Consider the following 26,608-nt stretch of genomic DNA (forward strand, 5'->3'; position numbering starts at 1 on the left):
GGAAGGCTAAGGTTAATTATATATTATTTTTTATAATTAGATCTCTTTAGTATTTTGATCTTTAATCTTAAAAAATTTATGTTAAATTTTTTATGGTTATGAAAGTAAAAAATTTAATCTTATTATTACAATATCGTTGGTTTTATTAGCGAAAGATATGATAGTAGGTGTAAAATTAGTTTAAAAATAATGAGTAAAAAAATAATTTTAATATTTTAATTTTTTATATCTTAATTAAAATTTCTTAGTTGACTTTTGTGATGGCGGTGGACGATGGTGTAGTTGAGGTTCTTTAGATATTCACTATGTTGGTGTATTATGAGGTTAAGAGGTTGAAGGTGAGGAAGGGGGTGCTCGAGTGTACAAATGTTCCTTAGCGAGTTCGAGGATGATGAGGAGCTCTATCTCTTTTGTTGTAGTCATAATTTTTTTTTGGATTGCATTGATGTCTGACTCACCTCTCACATAACTGGACCTATTTATCACGTTAACCTCACCAAGCAAGACAATAATAACAAACTTAGCTTACTATATGTAGTCACCCTTGCTACAAACATAATGGGTCTTCAGCTGAAAATTGTTGCCCAGGATCATGTCACCGTTGTTGTGGACCCACAACGAGTGGCGATCGATGAAGTTCCTACGGTCTCATTCAATCGAACATTCCGAGGTCCAATGGACGGAGGATGTAGATTGGTACACCCTTTGCTTATCAATCTCCTTTCTCAGGATGTAGATTGGTACACCCTTTGCTTATCAATCTCCTTTCTCTTCCTCCTCTAGCACTGCTCTGCATCTGCATCGACGGGAGGAACATTTGTGTCAACACTGCTAAGACTGTTGGAGCTTCGTTGGTCACCTACCTCTTACTTCCAATCTGTGCCAATTCCGTGGCTACGCCCTTTTACTCATTTTCTACTATGGGTCCATTATGATGGCAACATGATCTTGTGGTGAGGCAGCGGTTTCGAGCAAAAGATCCGTTGTATCTATAGTAGGAGTGGCTACAGGTGGTAAGTCAGAGATTGTCATTGGCGACTTGCTCAACGAGGTTGGCATGACAGACGAGACAAATTATGTGAGAGGCAAGCTAGGCGTCAATGTAATCAAGTGAAATATATGACTGCAACAAGGGAAGAGGTGGAGCTCATTGTCGTCCTCGAACTCGCTGAGACACATCATACACTCAAGCACTCTCTTCACTACCTTCAGCCCCTTAACCTCATAGTACGCCAACACGAGAAATGTCTCGATGATTTCAAGGCTCATGCCCTGTTGTTACCGAGAATGGGCTACGCCGCCCCTACACGATGGTGCCACCGTCCGTTATCATCATAATAGTCAATTATAATTTTTTAATTATAATATAATTAAAAAAATATAACTCAGATATTAAAATTAAAATTATGATTTTTTACATCTCATCTCAGGGTGTCATGGTTTTCGCAGATCCTACGGCAGCAGGAAAAGCAGATCCTGCTTCTCTGCTGAGTTGTTGGTTTCACCGTAAGCCCACCTTCCTAAGATCATTTGATTCTCTCTCCGTTCCTTTCTGTAACATCTACTACAACTTGTACTCCCTCTGTTTTCCTGCGAAGTAATTGCAATTTATGGAGCTTCTTCTCAGGTTTTGTTTGAAGTCGAGTGAACATGGGAACGTCGATTGACCGAGCAAAGCACCACAAACCTCGCGACTCAAGTAACGACTTGGACAGCGACCGGATTCAAGCCGCCTCCCAACGGCTATATTCCCGCATTGACGAAGCGACTCCTCCCCCGCTATGAACGCTACCATCGAGACCACGGCCATCACCACCACAGCGCACGCTCTCCCAACGGTCACTCCTCCCTCCCTCTTCTTTGCCGCTTTGAGCACCGCACTTTCTCTTCCTCTGTCCGAAACGGTTCTTTCTCTCTGTTCGATTCCATCTGCTCCGCCTCATTCATTTGCGAGATCTAAGACAGGATGGAGACGGCGAAGGTGCAGCACGTGAGCAAGGCGTCGTCCGACGAGCTCCTCAGCAAGTTCGCCGAGCTCGACGACGGAACCCCGGCCGGCCCCTCCGCCCTCCTCCGCCACGCCTCTCCTCTCGTCACCAGGAAGAGATCCAGGCGCACCGTCTCCGCCGGCGACGAGGCCGTTAGGGCAAGGAGGCGGAGGAAGAGCAAGGGCGGGCTGGCGGAGCGGAAGTCCCTCCTCCCCAGCTCCAATCGCAGGCCCGCTTCCCTGCTCCGCAAGATGGGGATCCGTCGGCCCGAGGACGGCGGCCCTGGAATCGGACTCGTCCTCGCCATTGCTCTTGAGAAGGTGACGCGGCCGGCCCATAAAATCCGAAACATTTTCATTTACATCCCTATCAGATTTATAATTTCGTACATACATATATATATATATAGTTTTTCCAATAATACTTGTCGTTAATTTCGTGTTTTCCTTTTTTCCTTTTACAGACGTGGCGTAAGACTGTGGAAGGTGCATCGAAGGTGTTTGTAGAAAAGCACCACCAGAAACATGTTCGTCTTATCAGTGACATGGTCTGAATCGACCATAGCACACACTCTCTCTCTCTCTCTCGCTTGGGAGCAGCAACGACCATGAGATTTCTTCAAGGAGTGCTTTAGCATGGCTAGAAAAGTCAACCTATGCTTGGAAGGAAGAGAAACCTACCGATTGACAGATCAATCCGATCGCGCTTGCTGCAAGCTCAAGGTCAAGAAACTTTTCTATTTGCGCCAGCTGTTCTAAATCGTTGACATTTGGACCATTCATCTCTCAGAGCATGTGCACCAGCCACCAGATCCAGCTAATATATGTTCTTCTCTCTCAACTTTGATTGCTCCTCGCATGAGCAGTAACGTTATATAGAGATCGATGCATGATCGCTGTAGCTCCATCTCACTCTGAGATAGCAACAAAGCCATGGGCAGGCTCGGCCATGAGCTGGTCATCGCCCATTTCAGTCACCCCCACCCTTTGGAGCTCACCTCCCTTCATCGGCAACCGGCGACCTCCTGCGCCGGCTGCTCTCGCGATCTCTCCGACCGCGCCTACTCGTGCAAGACATGCGGGTACGCGCTCGACGTATCCTGCGCCCAGATGCCGCAGCGCGTCCGCCACCCGGCCGACGCCAGCCACAGTCTCACCCTCCTCACCGCCGGTGGCCCCTTCCGCTGTAACGCGTGCGGCGCCGACGGCTCCGCGTTCTTCTACCACTGCGGCGAGTGCGACCTCAACCTGCACTGCTCCTGCGCCGCCATGCCGCTGTCTGTGGTCCACGCCGCCCACCTCCACCCTCTCACCCTCTTCTTCTTTCCTCACTACGAGAACAGGGGCTTCTCCTGCGACATCTGCGGGCACCCCGGCTCGTACCAGTGGGTTTACAGCTGCGCCATGTGCGGGTTCGACGCGCACGTCGGGTGCGCGACGGCGGAGGAGGCGCAAGCGAATCCCCCATGGCACGATTCCGAAGGCGGCGGCAGCGCCCCACATTTAGCTCTGCAGAAGATGGAAACCGGCGTGGGTGTTCGTAAGATCGACAAACGCAAAGCAAAGAGGATAGCGAAGAGAGTTGCCGTAACAGTGGGGACGAGCTTAATCTGCACTATCCTATAGAATAATGTGCTTGCGTTTACTTCAACGATCTCAAACCTGCAGCAGTCACAGAGAATTCCTCCTCCCTCCGAATTCCAACAGATCGCTTGTATGTGTTTGCTTCGATCCCACTGACCTATAAGACTTGCTTGTTGTTGGTCGATATCTTTTCCGGCCTGAGAAGGCGAGTTGCAGAATAGTTTATGCGGTCAGTGATCATGATGTGCTTCTTTGTGACTTCATTTTCCATGTGTTTCCTGTTGCACGTCGCGCAGCAAAATCTCACCCAAAAAAGAGCTTCTTTTTCTTCTCGCCTACGTGCCCCGTCCACGCCGAAGTCTTCGATTCGCATACCAGTGATTGGCGCGGTGAGAGACGGCGATGGAAGCCTACCTCATGTGGAGAAGTTACCATCCTCCGTTCGTTTCCCTTGCCGCAGTAGTTTCTTCTCTCTCCCTGCCTTCTTTTTGTGGAATTGTTGCTCGAATCTTTTTCGATATGCATATATCTTAATGGGGGGAAGTTGTCACGGGGTGTGGAACCGATCGCTGCTGTGGCCTGCAATCCTACCAAATTCCTTGTTTGGTATTTGGTACCCAATCGTTGCTTCCCTTTTGATCTTTTTCACCGATAAAAAGGTGGCCTTTCGTTGGCTTCATGGGAGGGGAGTGAGAGGCGAGGGGAAGAGGGAATCAGGGCCTTTGGGAATGTAGGTGGTACGGACTGGGGTCGCTTTTGGCTTTGGGTCGGGTAGTGGGTACTGAGATCGCTGCTGTAGATGAGCTGCTTTCCTTGTTTCGGCCCTCGCCGGAGGGAAGCGAGCGGTAGAATCAATGACAGCGGTGGCTCCTGATCCGCTTCGACATTCGTCGTCGATTCTTCCTGTGGGTACACTCCTCAAAACTAGATTTTATCATTATTTTGCCGTTTCCTTTTGTTGATTCTAACATTTTGTTTCGCATTCTGGTGATGGCGACAGGAGTACATCTGCAAGAAAATTCACCTTTAGGGATCTCGCAATAGCCACCCAGAACTTTAAGGAAACCAATTTGATCGGGGAAGGAGGCTTCGGAAGGGTTTTCAAAGGGCGGCTTGATTCGGGCCAGGCAAGTTATCTCTATCTTTTCTGGTACTTTAGATTTTGATCTAGCAAGATCATTTGCTCATCAAAAAATTGGACATTGGAGTGCAGGTGGTGGCCATCAAGCAGCTTAAGCACGATGGACCTCAGGGGAGTAAAGAATTCTTGGTGGAGGTTCTCATGCTGATCATGTTGCGGCATCCTAATCTTGCGAGTTTGATTGGATACTCTGCCGAGGGAGATGAGAGGCTGCTAGTTTACGAGTACATGCCCAAGGGCAGCTTGGAAGATCACTTGTTTGGTAAAGCTTATTCTTTATCTTCTTATATTGTTGATCCAATCTCTATTAGATTTGCTTAACTCTAGCATTTGATCGGCAATCATGTTTTAGGATCTGATACTGGTTTGTGTTGGCTGTAGTGGAAGATACTGATAGTCCACTACTAAGCACAGGGGCAGTGCATCAAATAACATTTGCCCCCTTCACATGTTGTGGCCTTGATTGATTCGATGCTCTGGCATATGGTAATGGACTTTCTCCGGGATCTGTACTAAATTATCTGTTGGAAATGACCATAATTTGGAAGGTGGAGCAAAGGGGAATCTTTGGGGGCCAACGTCGTTTCTTCCTAATAATTTCTTAAGCTGGTGGGGCAACCTATCTGCCTCCTTTTGCCTCTCCTTTTGAGAGTTTGACCTTCCCTATTGAGCAACATTATCTCTGCCCTCGGTTTGGGTTAGCGATAAAAGGACAGACTTAGATAAAAAGAAATTACAACCCTTGTTCGAGAGGAATAAAAAATAATGAGATCAAGAAAATGGTTTCATTTTCTTTAGAGTGGACTATTATAGTGATTCAAATGATATTGTTCTAATAGATCTTGAACTATAGTATACTACCAACGCCCAGAATAACATAGTAAAAAAAGAATCTGGTCTGTATCAAATATTTGACTTTCCCTTTAACAGCCTCATATCATTTGTTGGACATGCATAGATGTTACAAGTTTGATGGATTAGATGACTCTCTCTGCATTATTTCTTGTTAGTATATGCCACATTTTGATTGTTTTATTAATTAACTGTTTGAGTTCTTTAAGTTGACTGTTCTCGTTATGTTCTTCACAAATTACTGGTGCTTGTTCATTCAGATCTATCTCCCAACAAACCACCTCTTGATTGGAACAGACTAGTAAATATTGCTCTTGGTGCTGCAAAAGGGCTCACATACTTGCACAATGTTGCAAGCCCACCAGTTATTTTTCGGGACATGAAGTCTGCAAACATATTATTAGATGACGACTTCAACCCTAAGCTCTCTGATTTTGGACTCGCTAAACTTGGTCCTGTCGGTGACAGGACACATGTTTCAACGAGAGTGATGGGCACATATGGCTACTGTGCTCCTGATTACCCGATGAGCGGTAAGCTAACCCTGAAGTCTGATGTATACAGTTTCGATGTGCTGCTTTTGGAGCTGATAACTGGACGACGAGCTTTTGATCCTTCAAGGGCTCGTGCAGAGCGGAATTTAACAATATGGGTATGTCATGTCATTTCATTATATTCTGATTTGCTTTGCATTTTATTTCTCGTTGGTATGTCAATTCAATTTATGGTTCCTTCCATGTATCTACACTGTTCAAAGAACATGTTGGTATTGCAATATATGTTGGCAAGTTTGAGGCTTCCTCTTGTTGGAATGCTGACAAAGTCCAATTCCCTTTTCCATCTTAACTTCGAATTGTTGCTAATGACTTACTTGCCTATGTCTTTCTTTCAGTTTCATCCTTTTCTCAATGATCGGAGGAAGTTTTCGCAGTTAGTCGATCCATCTCTAGAAGGACGATATCCACCACGAGCCTTTCATCAGTTGGTTGTCATCGCCTCAATGTGTCTCCAGGAGCAGGCGCATGTTCGGCCCATCATAGCTGATGTCGTCTTTGCTCTAGACCATGTGGCATCTCAGCCCTATGTCCAAGGATCCGACTCCAAGATCATCAAGTCCTCTCCATCCCCCTCTTGAGAACAAGGGTACAGCCTCGAGAGGAGTTTGGCCCAACAATTCACCAAGTTGAGGCGTGGCAAGTCTACAGAAACAACAATATGGATCAAGGGATTGGGTATGGTACATTGCTCATATAACCAACCACATGTAACTGCTGTTTGAACCTTCTCAGGCAATGATCATTAGATATCGGTATCACCTCGTCAAGGATAATTAGCCGATGTAAGAAGCCTTACGACATCGGTTTTGTACAGGTTAAACATGCTTCGTGTTCTCAAATCTGATGCTTATGTAGAACTATGGTATCAGTCGAGATTTGCGAGAATCCGCTGAGATCCATGGATGTTGACATCAAGATCTGTGTGCATCCGGTTTTTGTCGATAACTACTGTGTACATATACATTGTTTTGATTAAGTCTTATAATATGTTGTCGTACGTCAAAACTCTATAATTTCCTTTTAGAAACAATCATAAAACTCTTACAAATGCTTATTAAAATTGTACACAAATAAGAAAATTAAGACCCAAGGAAGAATTAAGTTGAAATTGCTCCATGTACAGAACAGGAGACCCATTTGATCCAATGCTAAAAGATCATCAAACCCCGTAGGTTGAATAAAAGTAATGAGAGTTGAAAGAGTGGCCGTTGACTTAACTTGAGCGACATCAAAGGGTCAACGGGCAGGCATCATACCAATGTTAGGGAAGGAAGCAAGCACTTCTTCCTACACAAATGAAGTCTTTGAATGAGTTGAGTTGACTTCTGTTCAGTCCGAAGGCCATTTTCTTGGAAGGTGGTCACACCCCAGCTGAGGGCTACTTGGATAAGAGTTGAGGGTGTAAATTAGCCCACAAAATCCAATCAAAATAGGTTACTATATATTGTAGGGAACAAATATGTCATAATTGTTATATACATACATATAACTCAAAAAAATTATAATTTATCGTAGTTTTGTAGATGGATTTTGACCAAAAGATGACTTAATATTTCGAGGGATGACAAAAAAATACACTAATAAATGATTAGTTTATTCAATAATTTATAATTTGATAGCCAATTTTTTGATTGGGCTTAACTAAGTCTACTAGCTGATTGGGTATATTTTGGTAAACAGATCATTCGACAGCAGCACATGTCAATGACAACATTAACGAGAATTTCAGAGGGCACCATAGTGAACCATGGTAGATCGAAAAACTCGGGACGACGTCGTCGAGTACAAGATCATCCCGGGAAACTCGGGACAGAGTCGTCGAGTACGAAGCCACACCGAGAAACTCAGGATGGTGCTGTTAGGTACGAAGCCACTCTGAGAAACTCAAGACGACACCGCACAGCATCATCTCACACCATACAATCGACTCCCATGTATAGGTATAAATATCCACTGCCCGACCAGTAAGAGGGGGGGGGACTCGCTCTTATTCTACACTTCTATTCTACTGGGTTTTAACTTAAGTTTCGGAGGGATCAAGTTAGGAAAAACTCCTCCCGATCTTGGCCTAAGTGCATGGGCTGACGACGCAACAGCAGGTGGCTATTCGTGTAACCCTTCTCGACTCGACGTCTATCTTCGTTCTAAAAGTTTTTGCGTGTGCACCCTTAGATATTCGAAGTTGATCTAAACCGTGTTGACTCCTCAACCACGACATAAAGGTGTAAGAACACTAACCATAATAGATTTCCTTAAACTAAATATGATCAAATGATTGATCGGATCCACAAAGACTCCATTAATCTCAACGATTGCTTCATTGACAACTCTTCTCATGTACTAAAATAACAAGGCTTAGTAACATAAATAGATATCATTCTAAAATATATCATATTTGAATTATTCTAAATGCATTATTAGAGATAAATCTCGATGTCACGATAAGATTTAGAATCGATTAACGTTGCTATCGAATAACAGCGGATAGCGAGATAAAAAATACACCGACTCGTTCACCGAATCATCCAAAAAGAATGGAGTAATTCCCGTGCTTTTCTTTTTGGGCTTTGTTTGGATTAATGTGGCATGTAGTTGAGGGTAGCAATCAAAGCGGTTGACTGTCTCTGTCCTGACATTAATTCGACATCAACCGCTGAGACAACTGCCAGAGTGCCGAATGGGAAGGAAACTAAAATGTCCGTACGAAATGTGAAAAGTCAACGTTCTTGGAGGATGTCTCCATCCTAATTAAAGAGGGAGGTTTGATGATGTTTTGCGTTTAACTTGTTCTTTTAATCGTCCCAATACACTTGTCATTCTACTAATCCCATCATCGAAAAAATCATCCAATAGCATAGAAAACGACTTCATAGAAAAATTAATTCGTGACTTATGACTGATAAGACTGTATATATATATATATTGACCTCTTTCTCGATCAGATTATATATTATTCGTCTATTTTGTTATAGATTTTATAGATTTTAGTCATTATCAAAAGATGTGAAGTGTCTATTGATAATACATAATAAAACAAATTAATAATTTGTATTTTATTTTTCTCTTCATTGCTTGATAAGTCGATTTCAAGCCGATAATAATAATAACAATAACAATAATTTTATTATTATTATTATTATTATTAGTCAATTGTTTTACGGTTAGATAAGTCTGTATAACGAGCTGATTATTTATTTTATTTTTCTGATTTATCACTTATACTAACTTAAATTTTAAAAGATAGATATCCTATTTATGCACTTGGCTTGTGCAATTAAACTGTATCGAATTTATCGGACGAATTTTTGTTTGTAATAATTTGCAAAGTAATCCTGAGAATAACTAATTTTTATTGTATTACAAAAAAGAATAATGTCTTGAAAATTTACTCACCCATATGATTAAAATAAAATTATTTTTTTTTCTAATTTAATAAAATTTGAGGAATAAAATAGATTAAGTCTCTGCATCCTATCTTAATACAATTTAAATTGATCGGATAAGCGTGAATCCTCGAGAAACTCAACATGCTACCATCTAAACAAGAAGAAAGGAAGGTGAAGGATAACTGAAAGTCCATAAACAATGATGGAGAAATAAATGATCTTATCGTCAATCGATCGATAAGCCCATAAGATAATGAGTGATGATAGAAGCTCATATCGATTATTTATCCAAATGCCATTCGATTCCAACAAGCTAACTACTATTTGTAATGCACAACATTAATAGTTGCCTTTCTATGCGTCCAACCTAATTTCCTAATTAGTAGACCGATAATAGCAATTACTCTCTACCTGATCACGGGGATCGGAAGGGCCCAACGCCCTTTAAGATTCGTGCTGCGTTGGTGTGGGGTCCGGAGATCGTGGAGTCGAGGGGAGCAGCGGTTGCGTGTCGTTTGCGGCTCGCAGTTATGCTTGCCAGCCGAGAAGGGGAATGAGATGTGACGTCTGCGTACGGCCACCGCCAATCACCTCTCTCTGACGTGGCAATGTGCGGCTTGAGAGTTCGATTAAGACGTCCTAGAAATCGATGGAGCCCAATACATTAAAGATTATTCCAATTATGTTGACCCATATATTATTCATCAAACTTAATTAAATTTTGAATAAGATTATGCTTATGGTTTATCTATTTAAATGTAAAGGATGTCAACATTTGAGGGCTGCATACACTATATGAAAATTTACAAGGACGGATATGTAAAAACGCCGGTCTTCTTTGGAAACGAATGGTGTTAATAGTGTTTGTTGGGGGGAAATTGTGCAAAAGTTTGTGAGGGTATATATGCTATTTCTAGATTTACAAGGAAATTTACGTAAAAGTACCTCCTTATTTTAATGCCTCCGGTATTCACACCCCGCGGTAACATTCACGTGAAGGAAGCGGTGATCGTCGGGTGACGTCACTCCGCTTCGTGAGTATATAAGTAGCGGGGACCCCCACCCCCACTCCCCCCACTTCGCCTGTGCTTCCATACTGCGTTCTCCCGCTCGTTGCGTCGTCTTGAGAGCTGAGCGATCCGTTCGCGCGTCGGGCGCCCCACGGCCACGCCGAGGGTAGGCGGAATGGAGCTTCGTCGGTGGGGTTTCCTCCTCCTCGTCGCCTCCTCGATCCAGGTATACATCGTGTCGTTCGGGGCCAAAAGAGAGAGAGAGAGAGAGAGAGAGGGGAGGCGGTGGTTTTTTCTCTTCTTGTTCTCTACTTTATCGGAAGGGCTGTTCGAGTTATTGGCTGTCGGGTTTGAACATTCGGATGCATCAAGATAAAGAAAAAAAGGAGGTAGACCAGGCGGTGATCTTTTGATCTTTATTAGATTTTTTGAACTCTTAACGAGGAACGTACTTGTTCGCTCGTGTGAGTAGAATGTCCTTGCGTTATTGATGCTTTTTCACCCTAAATCAGCGAGTTAATTGGTAACATGTCGGGGGGGAGTTTCAGAATTTCCCAATTCCGGCAAAATTTGGTCCTTTGGGACTACAAGAAGGAGAGGAGGTGGTGATTTTGGAGCTTCTCAATGCAAGAATTGGTCCTTTGGCTTGTGACTCTGTACTTTAGTTGGTTTCGATTTCGGGGGGCGTTCAAATTTGTAGTTGGTTTTAGTTTTATGGACGCTGGAAAGAATTTGCCTCTTTTTTTTTTATTCCTTCGACGTTGTAAAGCGCATGAGCCGGAGATTTTACACATTGAATTGAACCTGGAAACGTAATAAATTGTTCCATATGTGGTGGTTGAATGTTTCTGACATGAGGTCCGGTAGTGCCTGCGCTTTACATTGAGGAAATCGATGGCACGGATATAAATGCACTCGGTCAAGTTTGGTTTGTGTAAAGGTCATGGACGTATATGTACTCATATAATTCTGGTGTGGGTGATGTTTGGTTTGTTTTTCACGTTCTTATTGTCGTGCTACTGCATTTAATGCTGAATTTTAGGCGAGGAATGTTGTGTGTCGGATCTGGCCGGAATTTTCGGCCAATGGCATGAACATGACTTTTATGGTCGTCTTTCTTTTACATGCTTATTCTGCGGGAGCTACTGTTAGGATTATGTGAAACCTTAGTAACTGAGTCGAACCGTTTTCTGGAAGTGGGGGGATCTTTGAATGGCTTGTTCCCTTTCTTCATCGATAAGTACTCTGGTCTATTTTGAGGTATCCAAATTAGGAAAACTTGCTACAGCCTGGGTTTTATGTTCATTTTAGGTATGAAATTCCTGAGGTTCTTGTTTAAGAGTGTGAGAGTCGGACAAGCATGTGTTACAGAATACAAATTGCTTTGGCTTCGTATACCTTTGCACCTTCAGTTGGACTTTCTTATCTTAGTTAGCCACGTGTACTTTTCATTTTTGTGCTTTTGCGAACAATGGACTAAAGCCATTTCTGCCGACTGTGGACATCATAAATCAAGTATTTTCATGCGAAATTTACAGATGTTCACAGCAAAGTTCTATGGTGAACAATTTGTTTGATGTGCAGCAGAGCCATTCTGTTGTCATAATATGATTTTGTTCATGCCATTTTGAAGGAATGTTTCTCTCTACAATATAGATCGTTTTTTTCTTTCAAAGATTTTCTTCTATATAGCAGAACTTAGGAGTTATGTACTCCGATTGCCCATGCTATCATGTAACATATTTGGATTAACATTTTCTGAGTTGTCAGGCAAGCCCCTGTCCTGTTCATCCATTAGGAAATTGACACCAACGCACTGAGGCTCCAATTTATATTAACAGTTGTTGTAACTGCTTTGTATTCTTGATTTAGAGTAACTAATATTTGGAAGTGCCTCCTTATAGATTGGAAAAAAAAAAAAACTTGCACAATGTTGATTTTTTCACTAAGATTGATTTTTTTTTTAAAGGAAAATTTTATTTTATATTTCTGGTGTACTGGCTTTAGTGTATATCATTCTCTCAGATATGCTGCATGGGTCTTGTGTGCACACAATGACTTCTGTTGAAGATAACTTAATATTATGAATTTCCCATTTGTAGTGAATTATTCCTGTAGTTAGTTAATGGATTTCAACCTAATTTGCAACAATCTCATATTTGCAGTTCATTTCCATCTCGTTTCCAGCACGTGGGCAGCCGTCCAATTCACAGTAAGATAGAGTTATTGTTCATCTTGAAAGATAGCCGGATGGTTTATTTAATTATGTAGAACATATAGTCAAGTAATAAGAAACAAGAAAAAAGATATTGTGAAGGAGAATGTCAATGTCTTTTGTGATGGTGGCTTAATTTAATGACTAAAGGCCCAATAATTAATTTTCATGTATGCCATCAAATAAAAAATTCTTAGCAAGGTTCTTATGCCGATCGAACCAGTGTGTACTTATCAATATTTACCAATTTGACCAAGTACTAGCATTGAAGTATATAACTTGATATAGCACATATTGGTTTAATTTTATTTTTTATTATTCTATTTAATGTTATCGGATGGAATAGGTCAGTAAACTGCCTGTTGTATCGGTTTGATAGGTTATCAAAATATGTATTAAAATTTTTGACTCCTTGTGCCATCTAGCGAAGAAAATGTTGGTTATCTTTTAGGAATTTGATAACATGGTGGTGAATATCTTCCATATTTTATGTATATATTCTTTATTTTCCTCTTTTTACTTTTTAGAGAGGTACGTGGAGAAGGGTATTGTTCCATGTATGGTATCTGTGGACAACGTAGTGATGGGAAGGTTTTGAGTTGTCCCAACCGTACACACTCTGTGAAGGTAAATTAGTAACACAATCTGGTAATCGTTTTGTACTTTTGTGCACATCATACTAAGTTCTTTTAATTGGATTATCATGGTTGTTCATTCAATTACAGCCAGACAAGGTGCTTTCTTCAAAGATCCAGAGTTTGTGCCCAACAATCAGTGGCAACGTGTGTTGTTCTCCGGATCAGTTTGACATATTACGTGGCCAAGTCCAGCAAGTAAGATGTCGAATGCAAAGCTTGACCATTGTTATTACTGATGAGGGGTAGCATGCACTCTAGGCAGTTGCTAATTCTATGCCAATCTATTCATTAATTATAGGTTCTATGAATTCCATTATTCTTTTTATTGTTAGCCGTGCATATATGCTGGTTCAGTTATCTGCAATGTTGAATTGGAAAATATCTTTCAGAAAACTAATCTATCCCATTGCTCCAGGTGTTGGATTGGTTATTGAAAAGGATACTTTTGTGTCAAATATATAGTACAAATTATGGTCATTAACTGAGCACTGATCATTAGACCATTCATTTGCTACAGCTTGTTGTTGATGTGTGAACGGTTAGTAAATATGATAAATGAAAATCAACAAAGGAGTGAAGAGAACAGGAATATATTTCACCCAAAAGTTAGAAAAGCAAAAAAAAAAAAGTGTTTGATCCAAGACTACACCGGATCCAATCTGAAATTCAAAAATGACTCCATAGTGCACTCGGCTTGGTCTGCTGCTATTTCAGGAAAACTGTGGATGGAACAAGTAATCCTTGAAAACATGAGACAGAATTTGTTTAGTCAATAGGCCATTTCTCAAGTAGATTTCACTAGTATGATGCCAAGCCCCTAGATGCATATAGATAAAACCCTTAGTTACCTTTCAATAAATCCATGAACATTGAAGATGACTGTTTGGATGGTATATTTTGGCCAAATATGTTGACAAATTTGCACCCCATCTAGGAGGAGGGACATGAAGCATTTATTGAAAATTTCAGTTTTTTAGTTGATTCATTGTGTTAGCTGGGGATTCTGCAGCTTGTTGTTTTTCTCAAATTTCTTTTATTAAGTACTTCAGTGTTTTTATGTTCTACAATTTGTTCTCTTAATACTTTGATTATTCTTGTATAAATATCTATTGCAGGTAATTCCCCTTCTTGTGGGTTGCCCAGCTTGCTTGAGAAACTTTTTGAATCTCTTTTGTGAGCTTGTTTGCTCTCCCAATCAAAGCCTATTTACTAATGTGACATCAGTCAAGAAGGTGCATTCTTCCTTTCCTTGTATGGAGAATTTAAGTGCGTGCAAGTTGGTTTGCGCCTTTCTTATGTCTGCTTCAACTGCTTGGTAAATTTTTTTAGTTTTTACTGTAATTTGTGATTCATTTTAGTTGAGTGATGTGATATACTGCATTTCATTTTCCTGTTTCTTTGATGTGCATGTAATATATATGTGAATTTTTTTTTGGTGAGAGTTTAAGCTGCAATATATCATAATCTTTAGTAATTTTACATTTGCAGGTGAATGGTAATAGGATGGCTGTTGATGCAATAGATTTTTATGTAACTCATTACTTTGGAGAGCAATTATTTAACTCATGCAAGGATGTGAAGTTTGGTTCTATGAATACTCGTGCAATGGATTTTATTGGTGCTGGCGCCAAAAATTATCCTGGTGAGAGTTGTCTGCCTACACATTTATTTTAATAAAATGAGATATATATTAAATTGAAAGAGCTAATTGTGCTGAGAAATAATTAGACTTATGTGTATGAGACAGAAATACTCCCTCTATAGTAAACCAAATGAGCTAATCATGCTGAGAAATGACCAAATTATGTGACATAGAGATGCTCTTTGTATCCTAAATATATGTTTAGTAAGTCTAACAATGCTAATCCAGCAAAGTATAATGATTGCTGGAAACACCGGAGCATAACTTGGTTAGTATCATCTCATCTCTTCCTTGCCCGGGTCATGAGTACCTTATCTTGATTTTACTCAGTTTGATTTTCTAATTTTGAATCACTTGCATGCCTGTCGTTGTAGTATAGGATACTATTTATATAGTTCTGTTATAATAATTATGTTGTGATCAAAGTGTTCTTGCAGCAATCGCATCAGGACATGCAGAGTATTCTACTTTTTGTGATGAAATTGCTTTCTTTTCTTTTAATTGCACTTGCAACTTGCAATATCCATCTAAACTTCAGTTGTAATAACTCTTATTGTGTTTTAATTCTGCTTCCAGAGTGGTTTGCATATCTTGGTCATCAAGCAAATTCTAATGAACCTGGCTCACCCTATGCAATTACTTTTCGATCAAAGTCTAATGACTCATCTGGAATGATGCCTATGAATGTAACTGCTTATTCATGTGTTGACTCTTCTTTGGGCTGTTCTTGTGGTGATTGTCCTTCATCTTCTGTATGCTTTGATTCTTTGCCACCAGCTCCACATGTGAAACAATTTTGTTCAATCAAAATTGTTTCTTTAAAGGTAATACATTTTGGTTATAATTATTTGTAATTACTTATTCTGCTGCTGCCATGAAAAAAGTTGATTTATATGAGATAGCATAAATGCATAAGTATCCTAATTTAACTTAGAAATTGCATCGGTCAGTCTTCATAGATGATTTTATCACATTCATCAGTCTATGAAGCTGATTGTCTTCTCTATTCTTGAAGAGCTCTTGGCTGTAATTATATTCTTAGAATAATTCATGAAAAAACATGAAACTGGTACGCGAGGTTTTAGCCAATGCAGGTCTGGGGCTTTCACTAATGTGAGATTTGGGGAGGGTCAATATACATAACCTTACATAGAGGTTGTTTTCGAGACTCAAACGTTGGTCTCTGTAGAGGAGCAACCTTACCAATGCTCATCCTCTTTTAAATCTTATTATTTGTAATTAATATTTCCATGTTCCCCTAGGCACCTGCCTCGATTGTGGCAGGCTACATGTTGTTCTGTTTACCTCATAAGCATTGTTTTGTGTCATTGGGCTAGATGGTCATTAATTTGAATTGTCTAGACAACTACTAGTGAGCCCATCTGTGCGGGCCTCAACTGTTGAGAGGAGATATGAATTATGATTTGTTAATGGACTTTGCTACCCATTGCCATAAAATTTTGAAGTTGTCTTCACTTCCACGCTTTCAACAAATGTGTCAATTTTCAAGAGATGCCAATTGGATGACCAAAATCATATTGTAGCGTCTCTCAAATACCAAGGAGCTCAATGCTTTTTACTTCTTGATTTTCTCAAGTCTTTTGTTTGAAAATGCTTTTCTGATTGTTTACAGTTGATCAACAACTTTAATCAGTGGGTAGAGCTGCTTAGACAATTATTTGCCACCTGGACAGTCAAAGGGGAACCCTCACAAAAATGTTAGTGATTTAGTGCTTGAAATTTCTGAGAATATTTTCAGTGGGAAGCTTCTACATATGATACAAATGTTATTTGGAGTAGGATTGACAGCTAGCCAACACAAAAATTGACAAAATTTGTGGTGGAATGCCACAATGAAGAAAAGATGACACTTTGCTTGTGGTGACCTTTTTCCTCCTCTCATAGTGGGAGGTATTGGATGCCTATGAATGAAAGGATAACCTTTCATCGAGCTATGGAGGCTTCTTATGTTTTAAAATTACAATTAGAGAACTTTTAGAGTTGAAAAGTTTTTTTTGGTGGGCCATGAATCATCTCAAATTTATGATACTTCACGTTAAATGTTTTTTCCTTGAGATTTGATTATGATCAAGCTAAAAAGTCAGTGAAAATGTTGTGTGTGGTGATATGTTTTCTGTTTCTAAGGAACTAAAGAGATTCTAGTTTATGATCTCTCCCTCTTTTGTGCGGCGATATGTTTTCTGATTCCATCGATTGAAGGACGCAGTGAATTCCTCAGAGGATAGTATGTGCGAGATGTATGGTAACAGTGAGATGCACAGCTGCTCTGCTTGTATTCCTGTATGCAAAGTGAAATTTAAATCTTAGATAAATGAAATTCAACTAGTCAACTCTTCTGTCCAAGAGGAAATTATATCCCAGTCTAAGTGCAAATATGATAAATTACATTAATGAAAATTCTCAAATATGAGTACTGCAAGCTATATAATTAATAGCTTATATTGATTTCCATAACATTAGCTTTCCATGTTGGTCTTGTGCTGATCCTCACAGAATGTATTGAATATAGTGGAATTGGGGATTTAAGAAATCATGCATATGCAAGCTTTACATAATGAAATTTTAACAAATGAACAAATACCATGAGATTTGTCCTTGGTTCCATTTTAGCAATGATTTTTGCTGTTTGAAGTTATTGAACTGCACCAATAAAACTTGGGTATATATATATTTTTTCTAACAGGCAAGTTATACTGAAAATATATAGTCCCAGACTCCCTCTCGTGTGTATTCCACATGCATAACATTAGTACTACACAAATTAGTGGTGGTGCAGTCTGCGTTGTTTATATCAGTCAATAATTTTGAATAACTGTGACATTGGTGATTTGTTCGATGTTTAATCATTAGATACCTTTTCAATTTGATACATTTAATAGTTTGAAGTTTGAACAATTTCAGCAGATGCATGTTCCACTATCAATGATGTTTTCTCATTTTTTTTATTTATTTGATTCTCATTTTATGCAGGTCAAATGTTTGGATTTGTCATTAGCAATTGGGTACCTTTTCTTAATTTCTGCTTTTCTACTATGGGGTTTTGTATACAGAAAAGAAAGAACTGATACCTTAAGAACAAAACCTTCAATCAATGTGAATGAAGAGAGCAAACTCAATTCTGATGAAAAGCAGGAAATTCTTTGCATTTCACAGGTGCTTTGTTATTGTCTGATGTTTTAGCATGTGCCTTTTTATGATGTGGTGACAATTTCAATGCATCTTATCATTCCACTTATGTTTTCCTGAAGTTATTTTCTTTTTGGAACTTCCAAAAAAATATTGCTATTGTTTTATTTGGAATTTTACCTTAAAATATATTCTTGTATACCTGCTATCAAATAAAACAATAATTTTTTGTTGTAGTTAGTCTAACTATAATATTTTTTATAACATTAATGCTTATGTAATACCTGTTCATTATTTTAACATTTTGATGCCCGCTTTTTGTAACAAATTTATCTGAGTTAATCAATTTTTTATTTATGAATATGTAGCTCAGATATCATTTTGTTACTTCAAAGATTCAATATCTGGACTGATGGCTTTTCAGCTAACTGTTTTGATGTATCTGGAAGGCTGCATAAATAGCTGTTATTTGTACATTTACTTATCTCATTTCTTTTTAGCATTACCAATGACCAGATTTTGGCTGTGTCCATGATGTGATCATCTGCTGTAAGAAGAAGGAAAGAATTAATTGTATTACTTGTAGATAAAGTTTGTTCTCTTACTTCTTAAATATGCAGACATTGTATGTAGGACTCCTATTGAACCTTGATGAGGTGCCCTTCAGTCATATCTATTATATGTTATTGTTAAAAAAAAGACTGTTTTCAGCAAATTTTGGCATTGGATTTTGTTGTCATGATCAATTTTGTTTACAGATTGTTTTTCATCTATAGATATCTGAAGCACCTCCAGTAGTTAAGGCACAGCAACCTGTTGCTCAACGTTATATGTCAAACTTCTTCAGGTGGTCATCTGATGTAATGTGAAAATTTGTAATGTCGAATATTGAAATATTGGTTCTTTTTTAGTGTTTTCAACAAGTTTCTCTTGCATTTGTAGGAAGTATGGAAGTTTTGTTTCCAAACATCCAACTCTTGTTTTGTGCTTATCATTGGCTGTTCCTCTTCTTCTATGCCTAGGACTTATCCATTTCGAGGTGGAAACTCGTCCTGAGAAGGTATCTTGTATGACATTCTTGAAATGTTAGTTGTGGAATCTGAGTTCGTTTGTATATGGAATTAGATGAAATGATTGGAAACAATATTTGTGTATCACCTACACTATTAATTCTAGTACTTAAAGTATCCTTGATTATGCAGGTGTGTGTAAATTTGTGTGCATTTATGTGGAAAATTGTACATGTATACTGATTTTGCATTCTGAAGGAAAGATGTGTCATTTGTTCTTGATACCATTTCAAGAATCAGCTTTGCCACCCAGAACAATTTGTTAATGTTGTTCTATGAATTACTTCTTTGTCACGATTCTGATGTAGACTTACTTATTTTAAGATTTCATGTATAATTCTTGCATGTTTTATTTCTTTGTCCTGACTTTGAATATTGTGTTTGTTTATTTATATTTCGTGCTGCTTATTACTATTTTTATAAATAATCTTTGTTGTTGTACAGCTATGGGTTGGTCCTGGAAGTAAGACTGCAAAAGAAAAACAATTTTTTGATAGCACCCTTGCTCCTTTCTCCAGAATTGAACAGGTATTTATGATAAAGTTGTCTTGCTAATTTGTTGTTAGGTCACAAATTGCACTTTTCCATGCCAGTAGATGAAATTTGTGTTGCAGCTATTGAAGAAAGATTAAAGAAACGGTCATAAGGTATTGACTATCATAATGTTGACAATCGATATCCAACCACAGAGGCCGGTACTGATTTTATTTATTTTTTGAAGTATTTTCAATCAGGGTTTTGAATACCAGTCCGTATCGGCATACTGAGTTTTGCTCGGTACGATATGTACCGGTATATATCGACGGTATGCTAGAGCGTACCGATGGTACATCTAAAACCTTAAAAATACCTTTACCTACCACGCCAGGGCATACCGATCGGTATGCCTTGGTAATGGTCAAAATCTGGGACGATACTGGTCGGTACGCCTCGGTACCGGTCAAAACACTGGTATTGTCCGGTAGAAGACGATCCACGTACCGGTATCCTCTCGGACCATAATGTACCGCCCGTATCGGGCGGTACACATTGAAATTGAGAATCCTGTTTTCAATTATACTAGGTGGTATGGATCAGTATTCCACCTGATAAAACATGAATGTATTAGTTCGACAGGTTGCCAAAACCACTATCAGACCAATATACAAAAATACCAATTGTACGAAGTTTGCCACTCAATGCCTTGGTTGATGTTTCCGTGCCCCAATCCTTGATAATGGCGTATGTCAGCATCAGTGACCTGTTAGTTATGTACAACTTGAAGTTTCTTTCTTTCTCATTGTTGGTACTGAATTTTGGTTGTGCTGCTCCTTGCAAGTGTTCAACTTGCTGAGACTTTCACCTATATTGTAATTCATGGCACATTGGTGGTATAAGAGCTTAACTTTCTTCATTCTTGAAGCATGTTTAAAGACAGTATTTTGATGGTGAGTTTAACTCTCAAAAGCATCAAAGGAGGAAGTTTAGGGTTTTATAATATAGTATAATGTGTAAGCAGATTTTTGAAGATCATGCTAGTATGTCATTTTGTTCTGGGAAACAAGCTACATATATGCCTACCATGGTAGTATCTACAACAAATGGATCTTTTTGTAGGACAAAGCATGGTTTGCAGTACCGGTCCGTACCGCCTGGTACGGGCGGTACGTACTGGTCCGACAGGCTTCCGGTACGCGGACCGCCGGTTACCGGTCCGGTACTGTAGCACTGTAGCACTGCTACAGTGGGTACGCCTGAATATATCGCTCGGTACACCTGGGTGTACCGAGCGGTATACCGTACCGTACCGGTACCGAGCCCAGGTCGAAACTCCGGTACGGTACGGTATTGCGAACCTTGGGACAAAGTATGATTTTAGTTTGTGTTGGCATGCCCTATGCTGATAACCTTGTGGGATGGTCTAAACACTATGACTCAGGTTCATGTTATACCGCTTGATATTGACAGTACATAATGATACAGGCTCAGACTATTTAGCAGATTGCCTGTACTGGGATGTCAAATTGTGATTCTTGCAACGAGTGAAAATATTTTTTATAAATAGTCAACAAAGATAGAGAATTTGCGGAAGGCCCCTTTAATGTGCAAAAAAAATGTCGTTAGAAACTTATTACCTTCCAATTACTTTCTCTCTTTCTATCCTCTTCCGCCTCAAGAATGCTGCACTCATGAGGCTTGCCCTCATTGACTCAGTGAGTTCTACCTCATTGTCGGTGGCCAGGAAGAAATCCTGGTTGTATCTCTTATAAAAATGTAATTTCTCTTCTTGCTCCCTTGTACAGGGGTGCGTTAGCAAATACTGATTCAAACAACTTTGTTTTATTTACCACGGTTGATAAATCACATAACTTGGTGGCTTGTTTTAGATTAAAATTATAAACTTATTTGCAAGGATTAATATTTTGAGGCAAGTAGGTATAGCACAGTATTATGTCATTCTAATTGGTACTCACATCTACAGTCACAAGAAAGAATTTTGTCTTAACATGTATTACTCGTGCTTTTTAACTGGAAATTGCATTCTAACCCAAAGTTCAATTTAATACCTTTGTTTATTTCGTTAATTGTGCCCTGATGTTTCCTTTCTTGAAAAATGGTCTTGTTGCAGCTTATATTAGCAAGTATTCTGGATTCAAATGGTGAGAGAGCACCAAGTATTGTGACTGACAAAAACCTAAAGTTACTTTTTGAATTACAAAAGAAGGTATTTTGAATTCAAACTTAAGGATGTGCACTGATATGTATCCCTCAGAATTTTAAGTTTTCAAATATCCCTAGAGCTTTTAAATCCAAACTTACAGATATGTAAGTGTAACAATTTTAAATAATTAAAGGTTGATGGGCTTCGTGCAAATTATTCTGGATCCATGGTTTCCCTAACTGATATCTGCTTGAAGCCACTTGGTAGAAATTGCGCCACTCAGAGTGTTCTGCAGGTGCATTTTTTTCTGTATTATCTTATTTTGTGATTTCAACTTTCAAGAACTTAAGCATGTTTCATTCTGTCAAAAGGTGTGTGTTTTATCCTTTGTCTTCATGTGTTGGTTTGTGTCACGTTGTTTGCATGTTGATGTTCCATCGATCCTGGCACAAAATTGTAATTCTTAGATATATTCATAAATTCCTGCCTTACTGAAAATGTTTTCAAAAGGCTGCAATGTGAATACACAATTTATTCATTCTGTTCAAAGTAGAATGGGAAGTTGTCGGCATTGAATGGAACTTTCTTAAGGCAAGAAACATCAATGGAAAATGACTGTGTTTTGTGATTAAATATTATTAAAAACTGAAGATAAAAATGGAGAACTTTGCAGGGCGGGACCTAGATCAATAATATACAGTAAAGGAAGATTACTAAGGTCATAAGAACTTGTCTAAACAAAATGGACCTGGATAATTCTTTTCTTAAATTTCCTACTGCAAGAACTATTTGATATTTGGGCTGAACACATCCATTTTTTTATCTAACTAAACATCATTGTGGAAAAAATATTATATAAGAGGAGAGCAAATTTGTGTTGGAATTTATAAAAATGAAAATCCTACCACATTGTCATATACGGATTTTAGAATTCGGAAAATAAAGATTTGACTGATATTTCATACACTGCCTGAGGAACATACTGGCCAGAAAAGTTAATACCTTTTTTCTTGCTCTACACAAGAATTGTTGTGCCAAACCACGGCATGGGAAAAAGACAAGTATCTTGTCAAGCTATGCCAACAAATACTGCTATGCTGACATATGTCTGGGCTAAATTTTGACTTACATTGTTCAACACAAGGGATGTGCTTGGCAGCATCACACAATAAATTCCATGTCAGGACTTTCATCAGCATTCTACTGAGCCCCAAACCATCAATCCTTCTATGTTGACTGTGTGATCTGGTTATTTTTTGGTCATATGCAATGGTTGTTTCCTGATTCCATCTCTATTAACGAACATAATTGAGATTATATTTTCATCCAACTCTTTGTGAATGAAAAGATCCAGTGACTATCATGGATTTCTATAGAAAAATTATATGGGTGATTAACATGCCAAAGTTTTGATGTATCAGCCATGTTTAAGGTGTATGCTAGCACTTCTCTAATCCGGTGATAATGTTGTTACATTACGTTATGTCATTTTATATATCTATGTTTGCTCAAGATATGTCAGTCTGAATATATTATAAGGGATTTTGTTAAGCATTCATGTAGGAACTATAAAAAGAAACAAAGAAACAAAGAAACAAATATAAACCATTCATAAACATTCATATTGTCATTGACAGCATTACCTGTTAGGTGTTTTTCTGTTTTTAATGGTTATTCCCTGTCACTTTCTTTCGACTCTTGTTATAATTGTACAAGAAAAATCATTATGTTAGATGTTTTATATGCTTTCATCAATTAGGAGCATTTTTTTACTTAATAATTAATATGATTCTTTTTCCCAGTATTTCAAAATGGATCCCCAAAACTATGATGCATATGGAGGTTTAGACCATGTTCAATACTGTTTTCAGGTAAGCACCTTTGAACTTTACATGTACATTCTATTTGTGTCGTATGGATATACACTTCTGATGTGGCAATGACTTGGGGTCAATCTAATCTTAGATCATCTGACCTCATCTGTATGGATCTAATTTGATAATCTGATTAGTCATCTTTTTTATTGTGCAATTAATATAAGAACCAGGTAAAGATCCACCTCGATATGATCTATTTATGATCAGATCCAATTATCTTATATTTAAATTATTAGTGTGTCTGTTATTCTATTAGTTTAGAGCTTTGGTCTAATGATGTTTAGCCTGGATGAAAGCACAAAACTTAAAATCTAGTTCTTAAGTTTTACTTGGAACTGCAAACCTGATTTTGTACTAGCGATTCAAATACCGATTGGATCGATATGTGTGGACAGGTAAATAGCCGGGCCGGTACCTTTTGACCAAGATTTACCAATCTAATCGTTAACCTTTACTAGATCATATAAGTTGGGCACCAGTTGGTATTTAATATTTTGTTTATTTTCTGGGTATTACTAGGCGGTATAAGTCGATATGCTGCTTGTATACCCAGTACCATATCACTCTGAGTGGTTGCATAAACTAGTATATGATGGGCATCTGAAACCTTGCTTTGGACTACCATAAAATATAATGTTATCTTTTCTTTATACAATATTTCCAGAACATTTTTCTGAAATATTTTTATTACTGTTCAATGGTTTGAGCTCAAAGGTTCTGTTCTCCTTACAGCAAGCCATATAACTCACACTATTTGGCATCAGATGCAGTGATCTTGTTCTGAAATAAGCTATATTGAGGATTGAGGGCAATAGCAAATCATCAAATTCATTAATGCCTTCAAATTTTTTATGTTATTGCAATATGCTCATCATGGTAGTTATGCGAATACTGAATACAATCCTCTAGCATCTAATGAACTGATTCTATTTAATATATAGATGGTAGTCTTTTGTTTCTCTTTATATATTCCATCTAACTTTGTTTGTCTATTTGGGCTGATTAAAACATCTGTTGCCATAACTTTTCTTATGAACCTTGAATGGCTATCAGCATTTCTCTTCTGCCGAAAAATGCTTGAGTGAGTTTCAAGCTCCTCTTGATCCCAGCACAGCATTAGGGGGATTTTCAGGAAGTAATTACTCAGAGGTGGTTCTTTAGCTTCTAAGTGCCTTACAAACAAGTATATCATTGTTCTAACTCTTGAATGGGCAGGCCTTGGCTTTTGTAATAACTTATCCCGTGAACAATGAGCTTGATAAAAAAAGCACTGAATATGCAAAGTCTGTTGCCTGGGAGAAGGCTTTCATTCGCTTAATGCAGGTTCCTCTTCCTTGCCTTACCACTCCCTTATGATGCTTTATAGTTTTTTATTGCACAAGTTTCTTTGATATACTTGCTTTGCTGGCAACTTCAGTTTCAAGTCTGAAATTATTTATATTTATTCATGAATGCTGAGAGTAATGATGCTAAGTGCTATTTTCTTACACTGGATTTGTCATCATTTTGAATGCAGATATTGATTATTTTTCTTGTAGCCTTGGCTTTCCAGGTGTTAAAACAATAAAAAGATAGTCATAGTTCTTCTTTATAGTAATATAGTCATGTATCCTCTTTTATGGTTCTTGTATGGGACCAAATTTTCATGTTCTTCTACCATGTAGCTGTTTTTATTCTACAATGACTAAGTCTACAGGGGCCTTATCATATATAAAATGCAACAATAAATTTGCTCTGCCATTATTGGAAATAATCAAATGTTCTATCGATATTGTTTCAGTGTGGCTTAAAATGCTTAGAACTGTTGTTATTAGCACTTTGGTAGTACTTCATTCGTATTTAGATGACTGACAGATCTAAGGTCAACATAAGTTGTTGGCACCATCACATTCATCAAGCTAGTAGCTGAAATTATCATATTGTTTTGAGAAATAGATACAAGTCCAAAAGAAAATAATTGATATGATCATAATCTATATGCATAAAAAAATGTATATAAGGATATGTTGTTGCTACTTTCATCTCTCTTCTTTGAAATAAAGGAGTTCCTTAATGCTAATTTATGAATTTAAATAAAAGTATGTCTCCAAAGTACTAGTCATTGTATAATACCTATATTTGGAAGACATGCCATTTTTTAGTCATGATGCTCACATAAGAACTGTCCAAATTTCTTTATGGCTTTTATTTAGTCAAGTTCTTCGATGGACACATAATAGTTTACTGCTAGCGTCAATCAATACATGCAACATGGTCTTGCTTGTGGCCTTTTTAATGCAGGGGGTGCTTGGAGAAACTGAAGAAGAAAGGAGAAAGGAAAAGAAGATCAAAATGGAAAGAGAAAAGAAAAGAAAACTATAGATTAATTACTCTAATGACGTATCACGTATGTTCCTCTGGTGATCGGTTTTGTTCCCTTTGATGGTGTAAGCAAGTCTTGAGCCTGTGGAATGATTGAAACCCTAACCCAAGGTTGGACTGTGCTGTAAAGGTTTTGGAAAAACTTTAATGTCTCCTAATCCACAACAGGGCTGAAAGTTGATCTAATCACTGAAGCTTGGATAAATCACAGATAACTGATACTGATGGCACTATGCTTGTTGGACACGCTATAGATACTGCCTGTTACATGGTGCAGTAGATTTTCATTATTGATATAACCATTTCAGAAACGTAAAGCTTGAATTTTCCCATGTCAGAGAAAAAGGGTAGTCTGGTGCATGAATCTCCTGCCACTGCAGGGTTTGACAGATCAATGTACTTAGCTGGCATTGCATATAAGAAGAGAGGTTATTCATAATCTTATATTTTAAGACTTAAAGGGGCAACTTCAGAGTTCAGATGGTGTTCTATAAGCAATT

At 38.5% G+C, this 26,608-nt stretch overlaps 3 protein-coding genes and 1 pseudogene across 11 annotated transcripts in view; all 4 read left to right on the forward strand.

Annotated features, from left to right (window-relative positions):
* Positions 1–1,625: 1,625 nt before the first annotated feature.
* On the forward strand, positions 1,626–2,840 carry LOC135597630 (uncharacterized). The gene is made up of 2 exons (XM_065090852.1): positions 1,626–2,308; positions 2,452–2,840. Exons 1-2 carry the CDS (start codon positions 1,967–1,969, stop codon positions 2,539–2,541), a joined length of 432 nt encoding a protein of 143 aa, XP_064946924.1. The 5' UTR covers positions 1,626–1,966; the 3' UTR covers positions 2,542–2,840.
* LOC135597629 (probable serine/threonine-protein kinase PBL21) lies at positions 2,639–7,106 on the forward strand (annotated as a pseudogene).
* Positions 2,921–3,613, forward strand: LOC135596489 (protein VACUOLELESS GAMETOPHYTES-like). Its single transcript, XM_065088534.1, has one exon. It carries the CDS (start codon positions 2,921–2,923, stop codon positions 3,611–3,613), a length of 693 nt encoding a protein of 230 aa, XP_064944606.1.
* Positions 7,107–10,568: 3,462 nt separating the features above from the next.
* Positions 10,569–26,608, forward strand: part of LOC135597631 (uncharacterized) — a 35,505-nt gene continuing 19,465 nt past the window's right edge. For 4 of the 9 annotated variants that reach the window (XM_065090853.1, XM_065090857.1, XM_065090861.1 and 1 more), the window contains exons 1-16: positions 10,569–10,743; positions 12,683–12,729; positions 13,260–13,359; positions 13,458–13,565; positions 14,486–14,602; positions 14,859–15,012; positions 15,589–15,836; positions 18,004–18,186; positions 18,936–19,006; positions 19,102–19,219; positions 19,674–19,757; positions 21,838–21,933; positions 22,064–22,165; positions 23,673–23,741; positions 24,801–24,896; positions 24,963–25,070. In XM_065090853.1, the coding sequence (XP_064946925.1) occupies positions 10,693–10,743; positions 12,683–12,729; positions 13,260–13,359; positions 13,458–13,565; positions 14,486–14,602; positions 14,859–15,012; positions 15,589–15,836; positions 18,004–18,186; positions 18,936–19,006; positions 19,102–19,219; positions 19,674–19,757; positions 21,838–21,933; positions 22,064–22,165; positions 23,673–23,741; positions 24,801–24,896; positions 24,963–25,070 (1,752 nt within the window). In that variant the 5' untranslated portion in view covers positions 10,569–10,692. The remainder of the gene's footprint in view (positions 10,744–12,682; positions 12,730–13,259; positions 13,360–13,457; positions 13,566–14,485; positions 14,603–14,858; positions 15,013–15,588; positions 15,837–18,003; positions 18,187–18,935; positions 19,007–19,101; positions 19,220–19,673; positions 19,758–21,837; positions 21,934–22,063; positions 22,166–23,672; positions 23,742–24,800; positions 24,897–24,962; positions 25,071–26,608) is intronic. The other 5 variants (XM_065090855.1, XM_065090859.1, XM_065090860.1 and 2 more) reach the window with 2 other exon arrangements.

The sequence above is a fragment of the Musa acuminata genome, chromosome BXJ1-11 (genome assembly GCF_036884655.1).
Source record: "Musa acuminata AAA Group cultivar baxijiao chromosome BXJ1-11, Cavendish_Baxijiao_AAA, whole genome shotgun sequence".
NCBI classification, from domain to species: Eukaryota; Viridiplantae; Streptophyta; class Magnoliopsida; order Zingiberales; family Musaceae; genus Musa; species Musa acuminata.

What these genes read in the sequence shown, in the direction of transcription:
- LOC135596489 (XM_065088534.1), top strand. Translation starts at nt 2,921, where the DNA reads ATGGGCAGGCTCGGCCATGAGCTGGTCATCGCCCATTTCAGTCACCCC.
- LOC135597630 (XM_065090852.1), top strand. Translation starts at nt 1,967, where the DNA reads ATGGAGACGGCGAAGGTGCAGCACGTGAGCAAGGCGTCGTCCGACGAG. An exon ending in TCGCCATTGCTCTTGAGAAG is followed by an intron (nt 2,309 to 2,451) that starts GTGACGCGGCCG and finishes TTCCTTTTACAG; the next exon opens with ACGTGGCGTAAGACTGTGGA.